Source organism: Aphidius gifuensis, linkage group LG1 (assembly GCF_014905175.1).
Source record: "Aphidius gifuensis isolate YNYX2018 linkage group LG1, ASM1490517v1, whole genome shotgun sequence".
Lineage (NCBI taxonomy): Eukaryota > Metazoa > Arthropoda > Insecta > Hymenoptera > Braconidae > Aphidius > Aphidius gifuensis.
The window spans coordinates 7,327,636-7,348,704 of record NC_057788.1 but is presented as its reverse complement, the minus strand read 5'-3'; the positions used below and the strand labels follow the sequence as shown (position 1 = coordinate 7,348,704).

General features: G+C 26.7%; 5 protein-coding genes across 7 annotated transcripts; 3 read left to right on the top strand and 2 right to left on the bottom strand.

Moving 5' to 3' along the window:
* Window positions 1-896: 896 nt before the first annotated feature.
* Window positions 897-3,880, bottom strand: LOC122847467 (cell division control protein 6 homolog). The gene is made up of 4 exons (XM_044145184.1): window positions 2,958-3,880; window positions 1,956-2,894; window positions 1,653-1,858; window positions 897-1,442 (listed from the first exon to the last, which is right to left on the bottom strand). The coding sequence occupies exons 1-4, from the start codon at window positions 3,232-3,234 to the stop codon at window positions 1,209-1,211; spliced, it is 1,656 nt and encodes a 551-aa protein (XP_044001119.1). The 5' UTR covers window positions 3,235-3,880; the 3' UTR covers window positions 897-1,208.
* Window positions 3,881-6,479: 2,599 nt separating this feature from the next.
* On the top strand, window positions 6,480-9,296 carry LOC122847466. Of its 3 annotated transcripts, none has more exons than XM_044145182.1 (4): window positions 6,480-6,565; window positions 7,152-7,701; window positions 7,765-7,967; window positions 8,053-9,296. In XM_044145182.1, the coding sequence occupies exons 2-4, from the start codon at window positions 7,337-7,339 to the stop codon at window positions 9,150-9,152; spliced, it is 1,668 nt and encodes a 555-aa protein (XP_044001117.1). In that variant the 5' UTR covers window positions 6,480-6,565; window positions 7,152-7,336; the 3' UTR covers window positions 9,153-9,296. The 3 variants fall into 3 exon arrangements, with proteins under 3 accessions (XP_044001117.1, XP_044001116.1, XP_044001118.1); XM_044145181.1 differs by lacking the exon at window positions 6,480-6,565 and adding an exon at window positions 6,578-6,843; XM_044145183.1 differs by lacking the exon at window positions 6,480-6,565 and adding an exon at window positions 6,596-6,693.
* Window positions 9,297-9,442: 146 nt separating this feature from the next.
* LOC122847468 lies at window positions 9,443-11,355 on the bottom strand. Its single transcript, XM_044145185.1, has 4 exons — window positions 10,964-11,355; window positions 10,436-10,872; window positions 10,198-10,338; window positions 9,443-10,121 (listed from the first exon to the last, which is right to left on the bottom strand). Exons 2-4 carry the CDS (start codon window positions 10,853-10,855, stop codon window positions 9,783-9,785), a joined length of 900 nt encoding a protein of 299 aa, XP_044001120.1. The 5' UTR covers window positions 10,856-10,872; window positions 10,964-11,355; the 3' UTR covers window positions 9,443-9,782.
* Window positions 11,356-11,414: 59 nt separating this feature from the next.
* LOC122847469 (protein C1orf43 homolog) lies at window positions 11,415-13,586 on the top strand. Its single transcript, XM_044145186.1, has 3 exons — window positions 11,415-11,667; window positions 11,727-11,883; window positions 11,955-13,586. Exons 1-3 carry the CDS (start codon window positions 11,509-11,511, stop codon window positions 12,371-12,373), a joined length of 735 nt encoding a protein of 244 aa, XP_044001121.1. The 5' UTR covers window positions 11,415-11,508; the 3' UTR covers window positions 12,374-13,586.
* A 2,223-nt stretch (window positions 13,587-15,809) lies between these two features.
* LOC122847465 (F-box/LRR-repeat protein 12-like) lies at window positions 15,810-17,797 on the top strand. Its single transcript, XM_044145179.1, has 2 exons — window positions 15,810-15,961; window positions 16,050-17,797. The coding sequence occupies exons 1-2, from the start codon at window positions 15,817-15,819 to the stop codon at window positions 16,511-16,513; spliced, it is 609 nt and encodes a 202-aa protein (XP_044001114.1). The 5' UTR covers window positions 15,810-15,816; the 3' UTR covers window positions 16,514-17,797.
* Window positions 17,798-21,069: the final 3,272 nt, after the last annotated feature.

Here is a 21,069-nt window from a genome sequence, read left to right as displayed (position 1 = left end):
TGGATTTAATAATAAACAACTTGGGGTTTCTAAATAAATACACTATCATATGTGTACATGATAACGATACGTGTGATCTAAGCAGTAGCAGAGATATTTATTTAATTTAAAGCTAGCTATTAAAGCATGATGACCTAAAGAATACATCAGGGACTATCATGGAGATTTAAAAAATACAATCATCAATTAAATAAAATAAAATCCTACCTTGTATGGGGATGTTCATCTTCCCACGCTGGTCATCAAATTGCTCAGGATACTGCAATCCATGTAGTAGTTCATGATGATTCAATCTGATCAACAGGTTCAATGATTACACACTTACAAACACTACACAAAACACTGATCACTCAAACACTTTTCACCAAAACTTTTTGAAAAACACTTTCCACTAAATAGTTTACAAAGTACTTTTAATAAAATTTTTGTTTTTATATTAACTGAATAAAATTGAAAAATATATAAATTATTTCAAGCTATTGTTCTCATAATTATTCACTTGATAATCAACTATTTAACTTGATTATTTAAAAATTATAATATGTAAATTGTAATATTATATTTTTAAATATATAGTCTATACTGTTATTACAATTTGAAAGTAGTTTATTCACTTCGGAAAGTCTCGAGTTGTCGGCTGGATTGATAATATACGAGTCGTTGCTATAGCGGCAAGCTCTTTGATGTATACATGCTCTTGGATAGAGGCAAACACTTTGATAGAGGCAGTATATTCTGATGCTCTCACTCTCAAGACCAACATGTTGTTATTTATAAGCATCACCAGCACTTTACCACAAACAATTTTAATAATTTCCAAATGTTGAACAATAACAACAATAACTGGTACATTGACAATACATTCTTAAGTTATTTATTTTTATGTTGCAGTTTTAATAGTTAATAATTACTTTATTGATACAAGCTAACATCAAAAATTTGCAAAAGCAAGAAAAGTTACATTCAATTTAAAATAGTATTATTAGTCAACATTTAAAAATGATTGTGATGTCAGAAAAAAAAAACTATATGTACATATACATTCCAGCAAATATAACGTAAAAGGCACAACTGGATAAAACGAATAACTTCATCAATTTAGTAATGATCATTTGATCTAATATGCAAAATGAAAAATATTGAACATAACTGATTCAAATAAATAAAGTAATTAATTTAATTATGATGCTATAGTTAAGTGTTAAATATCATAGACAAGAAACATCATCAATGATATCTGACATCATTTTTTTATCTTGAAGAGCAGTTCTTAATTCATCTTCATCCCATTGTAAATTAACTTTGCATAATCGTGGTTCTTTTTTACCAGTAACATGTAGAACACCTTGTGTTTCAATCAAAGAACATAGTCCAACAAATTCTGATTCATCAAGACTATGAATATTACGTTTTTTGCAAACTTTTTTGTAAACTTCATGTAGCTAAAACAAAACAAAAAAAAAAAAAAACAAACTTTAATTATTATCATCAATTACTTGAATTAAAATTAAATAAATATAATTAATCGATAAAAGTAAATTTATATTTTGAAATAAGGTCAAGGTAATTTAAGCAAGTGTAATAATTTAAATGAAAAGAAAAAAAACATGTTCAATCAAATGTGTATGTGCTAAATTAAATTAAATATTTACCTTGCCAACAGTAACATCTTTATTTCGACCTTTATTACGAATCAGCATGAGTGAACAAAGCAATAGTTTTTGTTGAAGTGGAAATGTGTCTTCATCTTTTTCAATAGTTTGCAAACCTCCATAGACACTATTTAATATTGCCACAACTTCTTTTATATCAATAAGTTTATCAGGTTGTTGTTTCTTTGGACTACCACCATTTTTAGCTAAAATAAAAAAATATTGTATTTATATTATAATTATTTTAATGTCATCATCAATTGAATGATATAAAAAAATGAAATAATAATAATAATAATTTACCATTATCAACAGCTGGTTTAAGTACTGGATTTAATTTTTGTGATTCAGCAATTTCAATGACACGTCGACTAATATCAAGTGCACGTCTTACATCACCAGATATTGCTGCAATTTTACCAGCCAACATTTGTATTGCAACATTTGTAAATATATCAGCAACATCAGCTTCTTCAAGTCTTGCTGTTATAATATCAATAATTTGTTGTTTATTATAAGATGTAAAATGCATTAATTTTGGTTCAAGTTGTGGTTTAAATTGACCACTACTTTGTAATCTTGATAATTTATTTGTTGTTAAATCCAATGCATTTGCAATACCAATTAATAATATTTTTGATTTTTCAATTGATGGCCATTCAAATATTGAATATAATACTGTTAAATCTTTACTTAATAATTGATCAATTTCATCAAGTACAAGTAGTATCATTTTATGATTTGTTTTTAAATGATCTTCAATTTTTTTTTTACATTTATCATTTGATTTTGGTGCATAAATACCAAGTTCTTTTAATATTTTACCATATATTGCACCTGGTGATTTTATTGATGTACAATTAATATATACATTTTTAAATGATTGTTTTAATTTTGGTATTTCCATTAATTTTGATAAACATGCTGTTTTACCAGTACCAGGTGGACCAGATATATAAAGTGAACTTGATGTTTTATCATCAAGATTTTTTTGTAAAAATAATTCTAATTCAGCAAGTTCTTTTTCACGTCCAGGTAAATTATCTGTTGCTGAATTATGTAATGCTTGTTTGGCATTTTGATATTTTTTATTATTGTCAGTAAATAAAATTTTTGGTGATAATTTTTCTTTAATTCTTGGTGATCCAATTTTAAGATTACTCATTCTTGTTGATGGTGTTGGTGATGGTGTTATTGTTGGTGATGTTTTTTTTTGTTTTGGTGGTGATAAACCTGCTTTATCTATAAATTAATAAATTTATTATTAATTATTTATTTTTATTATTCAAAAATTAAATTATTTACCTTCAGAAACTGATGATTTTCTAACTCTTCTTGGTGTTGATAATATTTCTTTTGTTGTTTTTTCATTTTTATAATTTTCAGTATCTGAATCTGAGTCTGATGATGATTCACTACTACTTAATATCATTAATTTTTTAACAACTGGTGATGTTTTTATTTTTGGTGTGTTACATGTTGCATTTGTATAATCTTTTTTAGGGGTTGTTTCAACTTTTCCATAAAAACCAATATTTTTTTTAATTGGAAAATTTAATTTTGCCTGTACTTTACTAGTCATTTTTAATTAAGTTATTTATTTATTAAAAATTATAATTAAATCAAGCACCAGCTGAGAATTGTCTCATCACAAATTATAAATTAAAATTAATATCAAAAAAAAAAAGAAAAAGACCTGATGTTAACCCAGTTGTTAACCCCTCTGTCGTGGCACTTTTTTTTTTTTATGTCACAGTCTATCGTCGTTAAAATAAAATAAAGTATCAATAAATAAAATTAAAAAGCTTATATATAATTTCACTGTATGTCAAATTTTTTTTAAATTATTAAATATTTACTCAGTCAATTTTAATTTATAATAATTGGAGTATAATGAGACACATTGCATTTAACTTATTTGACAACAAATCATCAACAAGTTCCTTAATCCATTAACATAATTTACATGTATCCGCGGGAAACAACATTAAAATTGCGCGGGATAAATAATTACATTACGCATGCGTTAAAAAAAGATGGCACCACTTGTTAATGACACCCATTGTGATTCATGAAAATTGCCTTAAAGAATTGTGGTGCCCATTTTCTACAAGTCAATCTGTCTTTCTCATAGTGCATCAGAAGCAAAAGGTTCTCCGGACTAATCCGAAGACACCAGGAACATCTAGACCAGTCTAGACTTCCTAACCCAGCAACATGAGAGCAAAGGTAATAATTAATCATCAAATATTTATATTTTTATAATATTTTCATTATTTAATGAATAATATTTAACTAAATCATTTTATCATCATCAATGCATGCATATAATATTATTAATTGTTTAACAATGTTTGATATATTATAAAAGTTTTAAATTGTACTTATTAATGGAGCTTTTTGCTTTATTGATTTGGACTTATTCAACTTGCTCAATAATCAATCAGTTGATTCAATATATTTAATTTATTGTGTATTGTGATATGGTGCCACGCTGCCGGTGTGAAATCTAGATTATTCTAGATAAAATCATTCGGCTTGTAACGCCAACGTGTACCATGTGATAATAATTTTGTTGAACAAGTGCAATCACCAGCTATTTCATTTGTTGATTGTGCATTTTATTATCCAAAAAGTTCAAACGTTGTTACAATTGCTATTTGAAATAAATCCTTGAATCTCTTGATAATAAGAGAACATTCAATTTTTTGTGTAATTACAACAATAACTAATTAATTTATTATTTTATAATTCTAGTGGCGTAAAAAGAGAATGCGCAGGCTAAAGCGTAAGCGCAGGAAGATGCGTGCAAGGTCCAAGTAGACTGGATCCAGTCACAATCTGTAAGTTATCATTTGTTTTATATTCAAACAATTAATTGATTCACGTTGCTAGTTAAATTGACAAGCTTTTCGTGTTGATTTTATACTCAAAATATAAACTCATTACTAATTCTATCTTGTGTTTGATTTATTTTTTTATAGCTGTTCAAACGTGACCATTCTGATGATTGGAAATCATTGATGACTCCTTCAGGCTTTTGGTTGGAGACGTTATCCATCTTACCCAGTCACCAGGATCAATCGTACAGAGATCAACATTCACACAATACGAAAAAAACAAAAAAACAAATTCTCTGTTTGGCATATTTTTAATAAATCTAACTGATCAGAGTATATACTATTGTCTTGTTAAATTATTATTTTAGTTTTAATAACCATTCCATTATTATTGTCGTTGATCTTGTTGATTCATCAAACGTTGCTGCTTGTTTTTTCATTTGTCGATTAAAAATTTAAGTCTTTTGTTTTACTCCAATTTGCTGATTTGATTATTTTCGTTGTAAAAAACAATTTCACATGGCATTTTTTTTTCTGTTCAAAATCTAACCTGCCTTGTTGAGTATCACATGTTTACGTGAGGTCAGAATATAACCAATTAATTTTAATCTGGCAGAACATTGTGGACTTGTGGTGTCGAGTGTTGTGTTGATTGACGTGGTGCTAAAAATTGTTGAACATCCTGATAAATCAACGAAAATTAGTTGTGCAGTTACTAAAAAGTCTTTCGTGAGTTCGTTACAATGTCCAGTGTCGCTAGAAATTTATTAAAACTTGGAAAACTTTATTACAAGTCATCAAATGTGTATACTTGTAAAGTTTTATCATCCACAAATATTGGTCTGATAAAAAGACAATTTTCATCAGACAAATCTACAAGTTTATTTTCTGAAAATGATGGCTCATTGCAGAATGAATCTACAAAAGTGTCAGCCAGTGTTAAATCAAGCTACCAAGAATTTCGTGATGAAGATTCACCAGTGATTCTAGATGTTGAAGAAGAACTTAGAAGACTTGAATTGGATACTGTTGAAACCATCCAGGAAGCACCTAATCCATATGAAGGCTTTGAGATGAAACGTATGTAAAAAATTACATCATCTTTTGCAAATTAAATTGTTGTGAATATTGTTGCATAGTTTTGGATAAATTTTGTTTGATTTTTGATGGATTGATGATGTTAATTTCAGGTGGAGTTGAAGGTGTTTTTGATATTGAAGAGCTGGTGGCTTTTTTGAAAAAAGATAAAGCACAAAATATATTTGTATCAACAGTACCAAAAGAGCTAGGATATGTTGATTATTTTGTCGTGGTAACTGGACGTTCTCAAAGACACATGGCTGCATTGGCAACATACATCAGAAAAGCTTACAAATTAAAACATCATGTTACAGATTTAATTCCACGACTTGAAGGAAAAAATTCACAAGACTGGATGGCACTTGATCTAGGTTTAATAATTTTAAAATTATATCTGCAACACATTAATTATTTTCTCCCAACTAAATCAATTTTGTTTTAAATCTTATTACAGGTAACATTGTGCTTCATATATTCTCAAATTCAGCACGTGAAAAATTTGATCTAGAGACACTCTGGTCAATTGGATCAGCATATGATGAAGAATACAATAAACCAGATAGAGAAAAAGAATTTCAAAGTAGATACTTGGAGTTACTTGCTGGTCTTGAACCAGTTGAACCAGTTGAACAATCATCTGATAAAGAAACATCAACAGTGTAGTTTAGAGTGTGTCATTAATTTAGTTTTAAAAAAGAAATTGATTCATCAATTAAATTGAGACTGTTGTTTTCTTTATTGACTGATTAAAGAAATAAAAAATATAATAAAGCAGTGGGGTTGAAAGAGGCACCAGACCACACCAGACAAATCAATAATCATATGTACACTTTGAAAACGGCCATTGCCTTTCAACATATTGTATATGTATAACCAACAATTTAAGTATAGTGTGTGTGTTAAATAAAAATAAATAAATAAATAAAATAACAAGTGTGTCTGCTGCTTTTTTACACGTTAATCAATCTACTTGTTCCATCTTTTTTCCCCTTGGTTAGCTCATTATGTTTTTTTCTTTTTTATTTTATTTTATTTTGTTAAATTAATTTAAGTAGTCTTGGACTCTTGGTCATTTTTTTGTGCCAGTTCTTGACAGTTCTTGATAAGCATCTACTCAAAACGTACATTTATTTTATTAAAAAAAAAAAAAATACCAATTCATTATCAGTGATAACAGAATTACTAATTTTAACACAAGGCCAACTTGTTTATAGTTTTTTTTATGTTTTTACAATTATTAGTCATTAATTTTCACGCATGGCAAGCACAAGGTTGATTGACATAAAATTGTTACACAATTTGTGTATTCTTTTTTAATATTAAACATTTGTTCTTTTATTTATACAGTTTTATTTGATAAACATACAATATTGAATACTCATTTTCATTTATTTAAATTACACACATACTCTAGTCTATTTTTGAATTGAGAACACATTTATTTTTTCATATGAAAAATAATAAATATAAATTGATAGTTAATGAAGCATTAATAAAAATTTATATGATGATTCAAACAAAACTATCATTATTATTATTTTAAAACGTGACTAATCGTGGTGATCTTTTGATGATTTAGGTGTGACAAGATTATTTGTGTGACATATTTATTAAAAAATGAGGAACAGTGATAATATTTTTTTGAGTGATAAAGCATGTCCATCATCAATAGTTTTATGACTCTGTAAAAAAAAATATAAATACCTAGTGTTTAAAAATTGGAGTTATTGAATAATTAATTGAACAATTAAAATTGGATTAACAATGGCGAAAAGTTATGAATTAACTTGTGAAAGAAAACCAACAAGATTTATGAAAGTACCATTAAAATCAACAGAACAAATTTATTTGGTATTTTTAATACCAGTATTATTAAGTTGTATTGTTTATATGTTAAATTTTGCTGCTGATTCCGTTGTTGCATATGAGCATTATCGTGGAAATAATATAACATGGTCAATATGTACAATTTTATTTATTTATGCACCAGCAATTGTATATTTTATATTGACTGTATCACGTCCAGGCTGGTGGTTGACTGAAGATCAAAGAACATTAAGAGGTGTTGTTACATGGTTTATTTTACAAATATGTCAAATGATTGCATTTCCATTATTTGCCATATGGAGGTAAATGAAATATTAATTGTTTAATGTAAAATATGATTAATTAACATTCGATTTGTTTAACAGATTTAGCCGCCAAATTGTTGTAATTGTTGATGCCATATTTTTAAAAGGAAATGAAAGAGTTAAAACACTCAATATTGCAGCAGCTCCAGCAGCAATTGAACTTTATTTTTTTCTTCAAGCTTGGTTTCAAGCAATTCCTCAAGCAATTCTTCAAGTTCATCTACTCTTCAGAGAGAGACTAATCACAAGATCCACTGGTTCAAGTAAATATATATTTTAACTTATAATTAATAAATTAACAAGTTAAAAATCATAAAATAATAATTTAAAATTTATTAATTTTTTTAGTTATTGTTCAAGTACTATCAATATTCATGTCAATAATTGTTATTGCCATACAAACAGCATTATTCCAAAGATTTGAAAGTCAAAGAATTAGTGGTAGAAAATTACCATGGGCAATGTGGTTAAAAAAATATCGTACTGATGAATTTGGTAATAATGATGAAATAAAACCACTTCAATCAATTGTACAATTAAATCAATTATCTGAAATTAATCCAAATGGTCCTGATGATAAAATTGAAGAACATACTGAAGCACCAAGATTAACATTAGAACGACAAGTATCAATGACACCACCATTACCACCAAAAAATGCACAAATGCTACCACCACCAGCACCAATACGTGGAGTAACAAGTGTTGCATCATTACCACCACCAGATATGTTTGCTCCACCACGTCCTGATACACTTATTTTTGATGATGATCATAATAATACAACCACCACCACCACCACAACAACAACAACAACACCAACAAATAATAAAATAACAACAATTGAAACAAATAGTCAAACATCTGAAATACATTGGAGAGATATTAAAGTACCACAAAGAAAAGATTCAGTTAAAGGAATGGAAGAAGATGATCCTGTTGGTAAATTAATAGCATTTATATGGTGGTTTTTTTTTATTTTAGCAAGAATATTTGCAATTGCATTGTTCTATGAATTTCATCCAATTTGGCTTGGTGGAATTATTGGTATTCATTATATTGTAATGCTTGGATATTTATTTTATCATGCAAAAGATTATAATATTACAACAATTTTTGTAAATTTATGGCTTGGATTTGTCTATATATTTGTTCTGGTTGAGTACAGAATCAAATTTAAATATGCTGATAAAGGTTTATTTTTTTATTATACATTTGTCATCATTCAAAATGTCATAATGACATTGACATGGTTTATATTTGATGAATATGATGGCTTTTGGTTCAAGTATATATTTTATACAATACTTGCAAGTATGGTATTGTGTATAACTTCAACAACTGTTTATCATGTGCTATTTAAACCTGGAACAAGAAGAGTATTTGCTAGTGAAGATAATAAACATCAAAAATCATTAAATACTGGAAATATATATTTTTCAGAATAAGTATTATCCTGTTTTTTTGGATATCATTATCGACTGAATATTTAATATTTAATTATATGCACTTTTGCACAATGATTCAATAATAACTAATTTTAAGATTAAAATATATACAATGTATATTAAGTCACAAAAAAAACAAAACATCACTTTAATATTATCAATTTATCATTGTCATAATATTATTAATACATGTAAGTTAATATTATGTAAGTTATTTAATTTAAAAAAAAAAAATGTGATTCAATTTTTATTAATGAAGACAGCTAATTAAAATTTGACAGCTATTTAAATTGCATTTATATTTATTTATAAAAATGATTTATCAATAATAGACATAATTTTTTTTACAATTTATTATTAATATTTACATTATTTTGTACATTTAAGGCATCTCTATATTTAAAAAAAAAATACGTTTAATTACCATTTAATTTGTTGATAGAAAAATAAATCTTAATTAGATTAAAATATAGTTAATATTTAAACAATGGAGATACCTTAAAAGATATAAAATTAATTTATTCTTCAAAATCTTTTTTTAATAAATCTGTTGTAATTTATATTTTTTTTAATTTACAATGTTCTAAAAATAAATTGTTTTTTGTTTTTATATATAAATTTTTTTAATCATTATCGAACATTTTGTACACTAAAATCACGATTAAGTGTACCAAGTTGTCCTTCAAATAAAACGTCATTTAATAATTTTTCAGCAAATATTCTTTGATCGATTCTCATATTACGAAGTTTAACTGCAACATTTTTACCAATTGCATCAAATTCATCCTCACCATTATATGAATTATTATTTTGATTTATTCTAACAATATTATTTGCATCATGATTATATTCATTTGATTCTACTGATTTTCGTCTTTTCATAACAGGTGTTTCACATTCAGCTTGATCAATACTTTCATATGAGTCTTCAAGATTTTGTTGATGTTGTTGTTGCTGTTGTTGTTCATCCTGAAACAAAAAACAAAACCAAATAATATCAATAAATATTAATAAATAATACATTGTTTTAATTGGTTTATCATACCGCTTTGTAACATTTTCGATATCCTCTTTTGGTTCTTACAACTTCAGGACATTTTTCAGCAGACATATCAACATATGCAATTGCTGGTTTCCTGAGATTTGATTTTGTCTTTATTTTATCCATAACCATTGGATGAAGCCTCTATATTAAACATTAAAATAATATTTCAAGTCATTGTTTACACAACAAAACATCTAGGAACTGATTCAAAATAAATAGAATAAAAATAGATATATACCTTTAGATGAGATAAAAAATTTCCAGTTGACTTTAAATTACCATTAAGTAATTTTTGGCATTGATGACATTTTACTGTAACATTTGTATCATCAACTCTGATGACTGAAAAAAATTCACCATCAAGAACTGCTGGTAGTCTAACTGGTGTTAATGTTAAATTTTGTTGTCCATTGTTAATATGTATATGTCCAACTTGTTCATTTTGTAAATTTGTTTCATTATCATCAACATTTATTATTTCATTGTGATTATCTTGTGATGATTGTGTAGATGATCGACTAACAATATTTGATTTAATAATTTGTTGATGTTGTTGTTGGTGTTGTACTGATTGTTGTTGACTAGAAACGTCAATTATACATGGTTCAAATGTTTCAATTTTAGTATCATATCTCGTTGTAGATGTAAATGATTCCATAATAATTAATGTGTTATCTGTTTATAATTTTTAAAATAATACATAAATTAATGTTAATAAATTAATTGTTTTTATTTTTGAAGTAAATGAAAAAATTGTTTTTCTTGCCTTTTTTTTGATAAATATTTTTTTATTTTTGTTTAGGAAAATTAAAGTTTTTATTTATGTTGATTGAAATATATTCTTTTTTATTTAATAAAATACAATATTAAATTTAAGATAAGAGTTCAGATAAGCCTCGTGGATGTTAAATCAAGAATCTAGATCAGATAAAATACACAGTGGGATTATAGTTTTCTGTTCACTTTGCTTTTTTTTTTTTTTTTTTACAACTGCCGGGTTTAAAGTTATACAAAATATTAATTATTGGTTAATTTGATGATGAAGATACTTTTGATTTTGTTGGAATAATTACACACAGTACATGATTATTACAGCAATGTGATTATCAATGAATTTATAAAATGGAACGATTTGATAAAAAAAAAAAAAAAAACATTGTTGAGTACAGGTAAAGTAGAAATCATTGTAACTTTGTTGGAAAAATATCTACTTCCAACTCTAAATGACAGCTCCAAAAAAAAATAATAAACATTCAACAACAATAAACATTGGATGATTGGACTGAACAAGATTGATCAACATTGATCAACATGACTGAAGAACAATCAAGTATATCTGTTGTTATTTTTGTAGCAGCAGGTGTATTAACGATAATATTATTATTTATATTTGCAAAAAGACAAATAATGAGATTTGCATTGAGATCAAGAAGAGGTCCTCACATTGCAATTGGTCATGATGCTAAAAAGGTAAATAAAAAAAATATAATTGTCTAGAAGGTTAATGCTAATTTATCTAATAATTACAGTCATTAAAAAAAGAAATACAACGACGAATTGATGTTATTCCAAGAATTCAGTATGAGCCACAATTAATAAGTGATCCAAGATATATTGTAGAACCAGGAAGTCAAGTTTTACCTCATTATTATAGGCTTAAAGCTGTTGATGATATTAAAACACTTGGTAAAATAATATTATCATAGTAATTATTTAATTTGTTTATAATTGTATTAATTTTTTCGTATTTTTTATAGAAGCAGAAATAACTAAATATGATAATTTTTTAAAACGTCACCCAAGTGAAAATTTACGTGCATATTTATTAATGACATTAGCAGCTCCATTAAATGGAAGTGGTCAACGTTTAATACATCAATTTTGTGATTTATATGAACATGCGAGACATGATCCAACTGAATTTAGTGATGAAGAATATCAAGTTTATTCACGTTTACATATGAAATTAATTGATGCAGCAAGATTACTAAAATCATATCCAAGTAGTAGAAAATCAAGTCCAAGTAGAACACCAATTAAAAAAAATATTGAAACTAAAAGAAATATATTAGAACCACGAATGAGACCACCAACAGATGAACAACAAGTACTTCATGGTTGTCGTCCAAATACATTAACTGTTATGGCATTTGATAATACTGAAACATCAGTCTAGCATTATGGAAATCGTCACATACATCACATGTGACGAGATAAAATTTAATTGAAAGAGAAAAAAAAAATTACAATGAACACATATATATTTTTATTTTTATTATAAATCAATTGGACCTTTTGTGGAAAAATATTTTGTCCAATTGTCATTTAAATGTCGTTGATTATTCAATGATATCAATGAGTTGTGATAGGCACTTTTGCATGAAGTTGGTAGAGAACTGGTTCTCATAAAATGCAGCCATTCCATTGTCTAAAAAAATGAGTAAAAAGAAAAATATATTAATAATTAAAGTATCTTCATCACTAATTAAAAAAATGACTGATAGTGATAAAGATAAATTAATAAGTAAGTATATTTTTGGTATATAATAAAATACCCGCTGCATTGCATCTTTCCAATGTGGCATTGTAGAAAGTATTGATATTGCTTGAGGATATAATGACACTCTTATTTCATGTGAATTGACAATTGATAAATTATTTGACAATTGAATTGTACAATTTTTAGTTAACTGCTTCAGAAATTATTGTTACCAATAATAAATCAGATAAAAATTTTGCTGATTCAATTGATTTTTTGTCAGATGTATTGTGAATTGCTGCATGTATTTGATACATTAAATCCCAACACCAAAGAACATTTGATTTTTCATGTTTCAATTCAGATTGTATGTTTTTCAGACATTCAAGAAAACATTTATGTACACTAAAAAAAAAATAATAGAATATTAATAGAGATATAATTTATAGTATAAGATTAAAAATTTATACATTTTAAATAAATTAAAATTTACCCTGGTAGTAGTACTGCAGCTCGTACCATGTTATTCATCCAACTTAATGGTATTTTATTGTCACATTTTAATACCAATCCAGCAGGCACAATTGATTTTTTGAATTATCATTTATTATATCATCCCATAATAATTTTTGTTTGTAAATAATTTTAATGGCTTTCTATCTGGTAAAATTATCCGGTTTAAACTTAAATATAATTCAAATTTCAATGGCAAAATACTTTCGTGGTTCACCAGTTGTAATGAGTGCTTCCAATGTATGAATGACAATGGGTACATTTTCTTGACAACCATTTCTGGTATCATAAATAATTATAATATAATCATTATATACAATAATTATAATATAATAACTCATCTGTATTATCAACTTGTTTTGTATTTAGTAATTTATAAAATATTTGTAATAATACACTACTTGCATAATTTGGATATTTTTAAGTAATTTTACACAATATTTTTTCTGAGCTCTATATACAAGAAATTTTGGAAATGTTTGTAGTATTGTTAATAATCCATTGTTGACTAGCAATACGATTGCCTGATAAGCAACTGAACTTGTTATATAATTATCACTTTTACATTTTATAAATAATGTATCTAATTCTGATATTTTTGATACATCACCATTGCTGGAAAGAATCATTATTTGATATTTTTTTTTTTGCTCCATCCAATATTTTTGATATTCCATGTGTTATTAAAACTGGATTATTTGATGACAATTTATACCCCAATTCATCCATATTTTGTAGCTGTTTTTTTTAAATTAATTTTTTATTATTAATTAGGGTTGATTTTTAAATAATTAATTAAACAATTTTTTGTTTACTTACGTTTGTTTATAATTGTTGTTATTATTATTATTATTATTATTATTATTGACCTGGGGTGCGTTCCGATCAGTTCCGATAAGGGGACCATGTGCGCAGAAATTAAACATGAGTTAATACGCATATGAGTTTCTACGCAGTAGCGTTCACTTTCGTCCAGTTTGTTACGTAATTTTGTTGTCAGTCAAGCGACAAGCACAGTCAAGGTCCATACATACAGCCAAACGCTTTAGTGGCATCAAGTAATTCAAAGTGATTTCTGCAGATTTCTGCTGAGAATATATTATATCTATTATAATATTAAAATCAAGGTAAATATTATTTAAATTTTACTTTTTATAGTAATTTTCTTTATTTTATATATATTATTCATCTAGAAAAAATAATAAATATCGTTTGGTTTTTTGGTCGTTGCTAATAGAATATTGTATTAATCGTATTAATAATAATCAATTCATCAAATACTTGTTGGTATAATCTACATATTTTCACATATTTTCAAGTAAATTATTTTTAAAACATTCCAATACGTACAATTTTTTATTGTACCATCATTATTCATTAGAACGCGGCTATTTGCACCATTTTGTGATTTTAACGTGACTTTAAGGTGAGTTTACCGTGACTTTAAGGTGAGTTTACCGTGGTTTTTAGGGTGGTTCAGAGAGCAATTGTCCCTAGATTTTTTAACGAGTGTTTAATGGGGTTTTAACGGGTGTTTAACTGGTGTCTGACAAGTGACAGCATTTTAACGGGGTTTTAAAAAATGTAGATAAGGGAAAAATTAAGCTGGTAAAATTATGTAGATATTGTGTGTTTGGCTATAATTAAGACTAAGTAAAAGATGTAGCTAAGTAAAATGTCTAGCTAAGTAAAATATTTAGCTAAGTAAAAAATTAAGCTGGTAAAATTATATAGATATTGTGTGTTTGGCTATAATTGAGACTAAGTAAAAGATATAGCTAAGTAAAATGTCTAGCTAAGTAAAGTATTTAGCTAAGTAAAAAATTTAGCTAAGTAAAAAATTAAGCTGGTAAAATTATATAGATATTGTGTGTTTGGCTATAATTGAGACTAAGTAAAAGATGTAGCTAAGTAAAATGTCTAGCTAAGCAAAATATTTAGCTAAGTAAAAGATGTAGGGGCGAAGAAAAAGATGTAAATGAGGGAAAAATTAAATTTAAAATTAAATTTAAAAGTATAATTATAATTTCAAAAATTTTTTCAAACACCCGTTAAAACCCCATTAAACACCCGTTAAAAAATCTAGGGACACTTGCTTTCTGAATCACCCTAAAACCACGGTAAACTCACCTTAAAGTCACGGTAAACTTACCTTAAAGTCACGTTAAAATCACAAAATGGTGCAAATAGCTTCATTCTATTCATTAAGCTCGCGCTTGATGATGGTTATTTTTTAGAACGTTTTGAAACGTATTAAAAAATAATTAACTTGTGAATAACAAAATTGTTCTTCGCCCGCCGAGAATATTTTTATTTTCAGTATATTATTATTCAGTAGATATATTCATCTGTCACAGCGTCCATTTTTATTTTTTTTTGTCAATACGTCATATTGGGTGTGCTCATAATCGCTGGTTACTTCTACATTTCTACATTTCATGAATTCCCTGGATACAATCCCCTGCACGTTGAATGTAGAAATAACCAGCGATTATGAACACACCCATTGTGTTATAAATATATAAATAGTCAATATATAAGCCTGAATCTATTTTATTCGAAAAAAATTAAACTTATCGTTATTGTTTCAATATATTATTTTTTTTTTATTTTTAGAATTTAACATCATGTGTCGAAAAAGGATCTGTCACGTTCAAGAACAACATCATCATGTTGACGAACAAATAGATCTCATTAACACTATGAATCATGATTCATTGGCACAAATATTCATGCTGCTGCCAGTACATGAAAGGATAGCCATGGAAAAAGGTAATAAAATTTAAAATTAAGCTTTACTGATTTAAATTATAATTTTAATGTTTTTATTTTCTTTTATTTAATATTTTTTTTTTTACAGTTTGTCCCAAATGGAAAGAGGCATGTGAACTAGCTTGGTACGACATTAAAAAATACACATTTGGTGAATCAGCTGGTCGTGTTTTTGATAAAAATTTGTTGGCACCATCATATATTGAAAAATTATTATCAAATTTTGGTATTTATTTGAGAGATTTGTCTCTTTCGGAAAAATGCAGCTCTAGTATTATGCCGATCATTGGTGAGCGCTGCAAAAATTTAACCCGTCTTGATTTAATTTACAACGAGCTATTGGAAATAAATATCGATCACTACATTCATGCATTCAAAAACTTAAATAAACTGACAACAATTGAGATACGCGTAATGAATATGGGAAGTTGTAAGAATTTAAAGTTTCAACCTCACATAATCAATTATCTTCCAGAAGAAATGATTAAAATTATTTTGGATTATGATAGAGAAGAATTCATGTCACCAAAGCTTTTCGTAAGTTACTATTGATTACTAATAATATAATAGATTTAATGAATCATTACAATAAATTCAATTTGTTTAAATTAATTTTTATAATTTTTCAGGATATAAAGAAATTCAAAAAACTTCAATATCTGTCATTGAGTGGCTGCTTTCTAGATGACATAATTCAAGGAATATCCGAAACAACAACACAGCTTGTTGAACTTAGTCTTATTAATTGTTTTGTGAGTAAAAACTGCTTGTACAATCCTGATGATATTTTCAATCAATTTGTAAATTTAGAATACATCAACATTAATAATGAATGGGGCATAAAGACTCCAAACGTACTCAATAATATTTTGAATTCATCCAAGAATATAATACATTGCAATATTATGTTGCGTCCAGATTCTAATGCACCTGATATCTCTATTAAAAATTGGAATAATCTTCTAAACTTGAAACATCTTGGTACTCGTTGGAGAATTAATGATAACATAGCAATCAAATTGATAAAATATTGCAAGAATTTAACGTCTTTAGATATTTGGAGTGATGGAATAATAGAAACTGATCTTAAAAAATTGACAGAACTTAAAAATCTCGAATATTTAAATTATTGTTTCGCGGATGGAGTCAGGAATGAATCTATAAATACAATAGTTACAATTTCAAACTGGAAAAAACTTAAACATCTAATTTTATTAAATGATAAGGATGATGATGTTATTGATGATAATATTATTGGTTCAGTTCCTTCGGCAGTCATTTTTGATGAGTTGTCAAAATTGCAATATCTAGAAGAGTTATATGTGTTAAATATGCGTGAATTCCAAGATAGCAGTATTATTGCTATTGCTAATTCATGTAAAAATCTACAAAAATTAGATATGACTGAATGCGTTAATATTACTGAAGCAGCTCTCATGTCTATAATCAGCTTGGAAAAACTAGAAGAAATAGGTATCAGTCATATGGATGGTGTTACAGACAATTTTATCGGTAAATTGAAAGGATTAAAGAAAGTTGGGTGTGAATATTGTAAAAACATCACTGATGCTGGTGTAATCGAATGTATAAAAAATTGTCCAAATCTTGATACTCTTCGTCTCTACGGCTGTAACATTACAATTGAAACATTTACTGGCGCTGATGAAATAACCAAAAATCGTATAAATAATATTGCTTTGTGTATATCCTATGAAAAGTTTGCAGAAGCTTCAACGTTAAAAATTGAATCTAACTGGTTATTCATGTGTCCCGAAGTTAGAGAAAATATCAAATGATTCAGCCAGGATGTTCGTAGGCGAAACTGGTCGGCTGAGGGTGCCATGGTTACTAGTAACTTAGTTTGTTTATTAAAAAAAAAAAAAAAAAACAGATAGACACTTACGAGTTTAATTAGTACAAATGAAAGACTAAAAGAAAAAAAAGTAAGTGTCTATCTATTACTAATAACCATGGCACCCTTAGCCCCCCAGTTTCGCCGGAGAACATCCTGGCTTCCTCCCAGAGAGTTCGTTAAAGTTAGAATAAGTTAGAATGAGTTAGTCATTTAGGATTTAGTATTTATATATAGTTGTTAAGTTATTCATATAATTTCAATATATTTTTATTAAAATATTGAATTAATTTAAAAAAAGTAAATTATATTTTTTCTCTTTTTTTAGAATTATTGTTAAAAGTATCAGTGATGATAACAACAGCAATTCTAAAATAATAATATAGTAATATCGATAATAATAATAATATACCTAATTAAAAAAAATTAAAAAATATAAATTGACAATAATTTACTTACAACCCTAAACCCATCCCATAATTTTTCTAAAGAATCCATCATTGTTCATTATATGGCCCATAATAGCGAGCACTGGTCACCAATGGTCACGGTGCACACTCTTTGCGAATCTTTTTCACCATCATAATAATTATTGCTGCTGTATCATGGTAATTATTGTTTACATACAAATTTAATTAAAAGAGAAAAAAAAAAAAAAAACAATATATAAGTATATATTTTTATTTTTATTATAAATCAATTGGAATTTTTGTGGATAAATATTTTGTCCAATTGTCATTTAAATGTCGTTGATTTTTCAATGAGATCAATGAGTTGTGATAGGCACTCTTGTATGATGTTGGTAGACAACTGGTTCTACATTTCATAGTATATTTTATTTGATAGTATATTTGATAGTTTTTTTTTTGCTCCATCCAATATTTTCGATATTCCATGTGTTATTAAAACTGGATATTATTTGACGATAATTTGTACTACTCCAATTCATCCATATTTTGTACCTTTTTTTTTTAATTAATTTTTTATTAATAATTACGGTTGATTTTTAAATCATTAATAAAAAATTTTTTGTTCACTTACGTTTGTTTATAATTGTTGTTGTTATTATTATTGTTATTGACCAATAGTGCGTTCCGGTGAGGGGACAATGTGCGCAGAAATTAAACATGAGTTAAATACGCATATGAGCACAGTTAAGGTCCATCCATAGATAGACATGGATAGACATGCAGCCAAACGCTTTAGTTGTATCAAGTAATTCAAAGTGATTTCTGCTAAGAATAAATTATATTATAATATTAAAATCAAGGTAAATATTATTGAAATTTTTTTTTTTGAAGTAATTTTGATTAATTTTAATGAAAATAGTTATCTTTTACAAAATTTTTAATGATTTTCCGAATGGAAATTATGAATATTGGACCATATGGTGAATTCTTGTAGAAAAAATAATATAAATATTGTTCGGTTTGTTATTGGTCGTTGCTAATAAAATATAGTATTAATGGTAATACGTACAATTTTTTATTGTACCATCATTAAGCTCGAGCTTGATGATGGTTATTTTTTAAAACGTTTCCAAACGTATTAAAAAATATTCAACTTGTGAATAATAAAATTGTTCGTCGCTCGTCGAGAATATTTTTATTTTCAGTATTTTCTTATTATCAGTATATCCATCCGTCACAACGTTCATTTTTATTTTTTTTATTTATTTTCATATATATGTCCTCAGAGGAATTATTGCGTACAGAATTTTATTTATTTATTAAACGTTACTTAATATAAGATAATTATTAAAGTCATAAATACTTACAAAATTAATTTTTATGAAGATTATTTTAGAAATAGTCAATATATAAGCCTGAATCTTTTTTATTCGAAAAAAATTAAACTCATCGTTATTGTTTCAATATATTATTTTTTTTTTATTTTTAGAATTTATCATCATGTGTCGAAAAAGGATCTGTCACGTTCAAGAACAACGTCATCATGTTGACGACCAAATAGATCTCATTAACACTATGAATCATGATTCATTGGCACAAATATTCATGCGGCTGCCAGTACATGAAAGGATAGCCATGGAAAAAGGTAATAAAAATAAAAATTAAGTTTACTTATTTAAATTATAATTTTAATGTTTTTATTTTCTTTAATTTAATATTTTTTTTTACAGTTTGTCCCAAATGGAAAGAGGCATGTGAACTAGCTTGGTACGACATTAAAAAATACACATTTGGTGAAACAACTAGTCGTTTTTTTGATAAAAGTTTGTTCGCACCATCATATATTGAAAAATTATTATCAAATTTTGGTATTTATTTGAGAGATTTGTCTCTTTTTGAAAAATGCAACTCTAGTATTATGCCAATCATTGGTGAGCGCTGCAAAAATTTAACACGTCTTGATTTAATTTACAACGAGCAATTGGAAATGAATATCGATCACTACATTCATGCCTTCAAAAACTTAGATAAACTGACAATAATTGAGATAAACGTAATGAATATGGGATACTGTAAGAATACAAAGTTTCAACCTCACATAATCAATTATCTTCCAGAAGAAATGATTAAAATTATTTTGGAATATGATAAAGAGGAGTTCATGTCACCAGTACTTTTCGTAAGTTATTATTGATTATTAATACTATAATAAATTAAATAAATTCATTGCAATAAATTCAATTTGTTTAAATTAATTTTTATAATTTTTCAGAATATAAGGAAATTCAAAAAACTTCAATACTTGTCATTAAGTGGCTGCCTTCTAGATGACATAATTCAAGGAATATCCGAAACAACAACACTTGTTGAACTCAGTCTTATTGATTGTTTTGTGAGTGAAAAGTGCTTGTACAATCCTGTTGATATTTTTAATCAATTTGTAAATTTAAAATACATAGACATTAATAAGAAATGGGGCATAAAGACTCCAAACGTACTCAATAATATTTTGAATTCATCCAAGAATATAATACATTGCAATATTCTGTTGCAACCAGATTCTAATGCACCTAATATTTCAATTAAAAATTGGGATAATCTTCTAAACTTGGAATATTTCGGTACTCGTTGGAGAATTAATGATAACATAGCAACCAAATTGGTAAAATATTGCAAGAATATAAGGTCTTTAAATATTTGTAGTGAAGCAATATCAGAATCTGCTCTTCAAAAATTGACAGAACTAAAAAATCTGGACTATTTATATTATTGTTTCGCGGATGGAGTCAGGAATGAATTTATAAATACCACTATACGTACAATTTCAAACTGGAAAAAACTTAAAC

Excerpts from the sequence above, each read along its gene's own strand:
- LOC122847467 (XM_044145184.1), bottom strand. The coding sequence starts at position 3,234 with ATGACTAGTAAAGTACAGGCAAAATTAAATTTTCCAATTAAAAAAAAT. Across the intron at positions 2,895-2,957 it reads AAAATCATCAGTTTCTGAAG|ATAAAGCAGGTTTATCACCA; the intron begins GTAAATAATTTA and ends ATTAATTTATAG. Across the intron at positions 1,859-1,955 it reads TAAACCAGCTGTTGATAATG|CTAAAAATGGTGGTAGTCCA; the intron begins GTAAATTATTAT and ends TTTTTATTTTAG.
- LOC122847466 (XM_044145182.1), top strand. The coding sequence starts at position 7,337 with ATGGCGAAAAGTTATGAATTAACTTGTGAAAGAAAACCAACAAGATTT. Across the intron at positions 7,702-7,764 it reads CCATTATTTGCCATATGGAG|ATTTAGCCGCCAAATTGTTG; the intron begins GTAAATGAAATA and ends TTTGTTTAACAG. Across the intron at positions 7,968-8,052 it reads CACAAGATCCACTGGTTCAA|TTATTGTTCAAGTACTATCA; the intron begins GTAAATATATAT and ends TAATTTTTTTAG.
- LOC122847468 (XM_044145185.1), bottom strand. The coding sequence starts at position 10,855 with ATGGAATCATTTACATCTACAACGAGATATGATACTAAAATTGAAACA. Across the intron at positions 10,339-10,435 it reads ATTTTTTATCTCATCTAAAG|AGGCTTCATCCAATGGTTAT; the intron begins GTATATATCTAT and ends TGTTTAATATAG. Across the intron at positions 10,122-10,197 it reads ATCGAAAATGTTACAAAGCG|GATGAACAACAACAGCAACA; the intron begins GTATGATAAACC and ends TTTTTGTTTCAG.
- LOC122847469 (XM_044145186.1), top strand. The coding sequence starts at position 11,509 with ATGACTGAAGAACAATCAAGTATATCTGTTGTTATTTTTGTAGCAGCA. Across the intron at positions 11,668-11,726 it reads TTGGTCATGATGCTAAAAAG|TCATTAAAAAAAGAAATACA; the intron begins GTAAATAAAAAA and ends TAATAATTACAG. Across the intron at positions 11,884-11,954 it reads TGATGATATTAAAACACTTG|AAGCAGAAATAACTAAATAT; the intron begins GTAAAATAATAT and ends TATTTTTTATAG.
- LOC122847465 (XM_044145179.1), top strand. The coding sequence starts at position 15,817 with ATGTGTCGAAAAAGGATCTGTCACGTTCAAGAACAACATCATCATGTT. Across the intron at positions 15,962-16,049 it reads AAGGATAGCCATGGAAAAAG|TTTGTCCCAAATGGAAAGAG; the intron begins GTAATAAAATTT and ends TTTTTTTTACAG.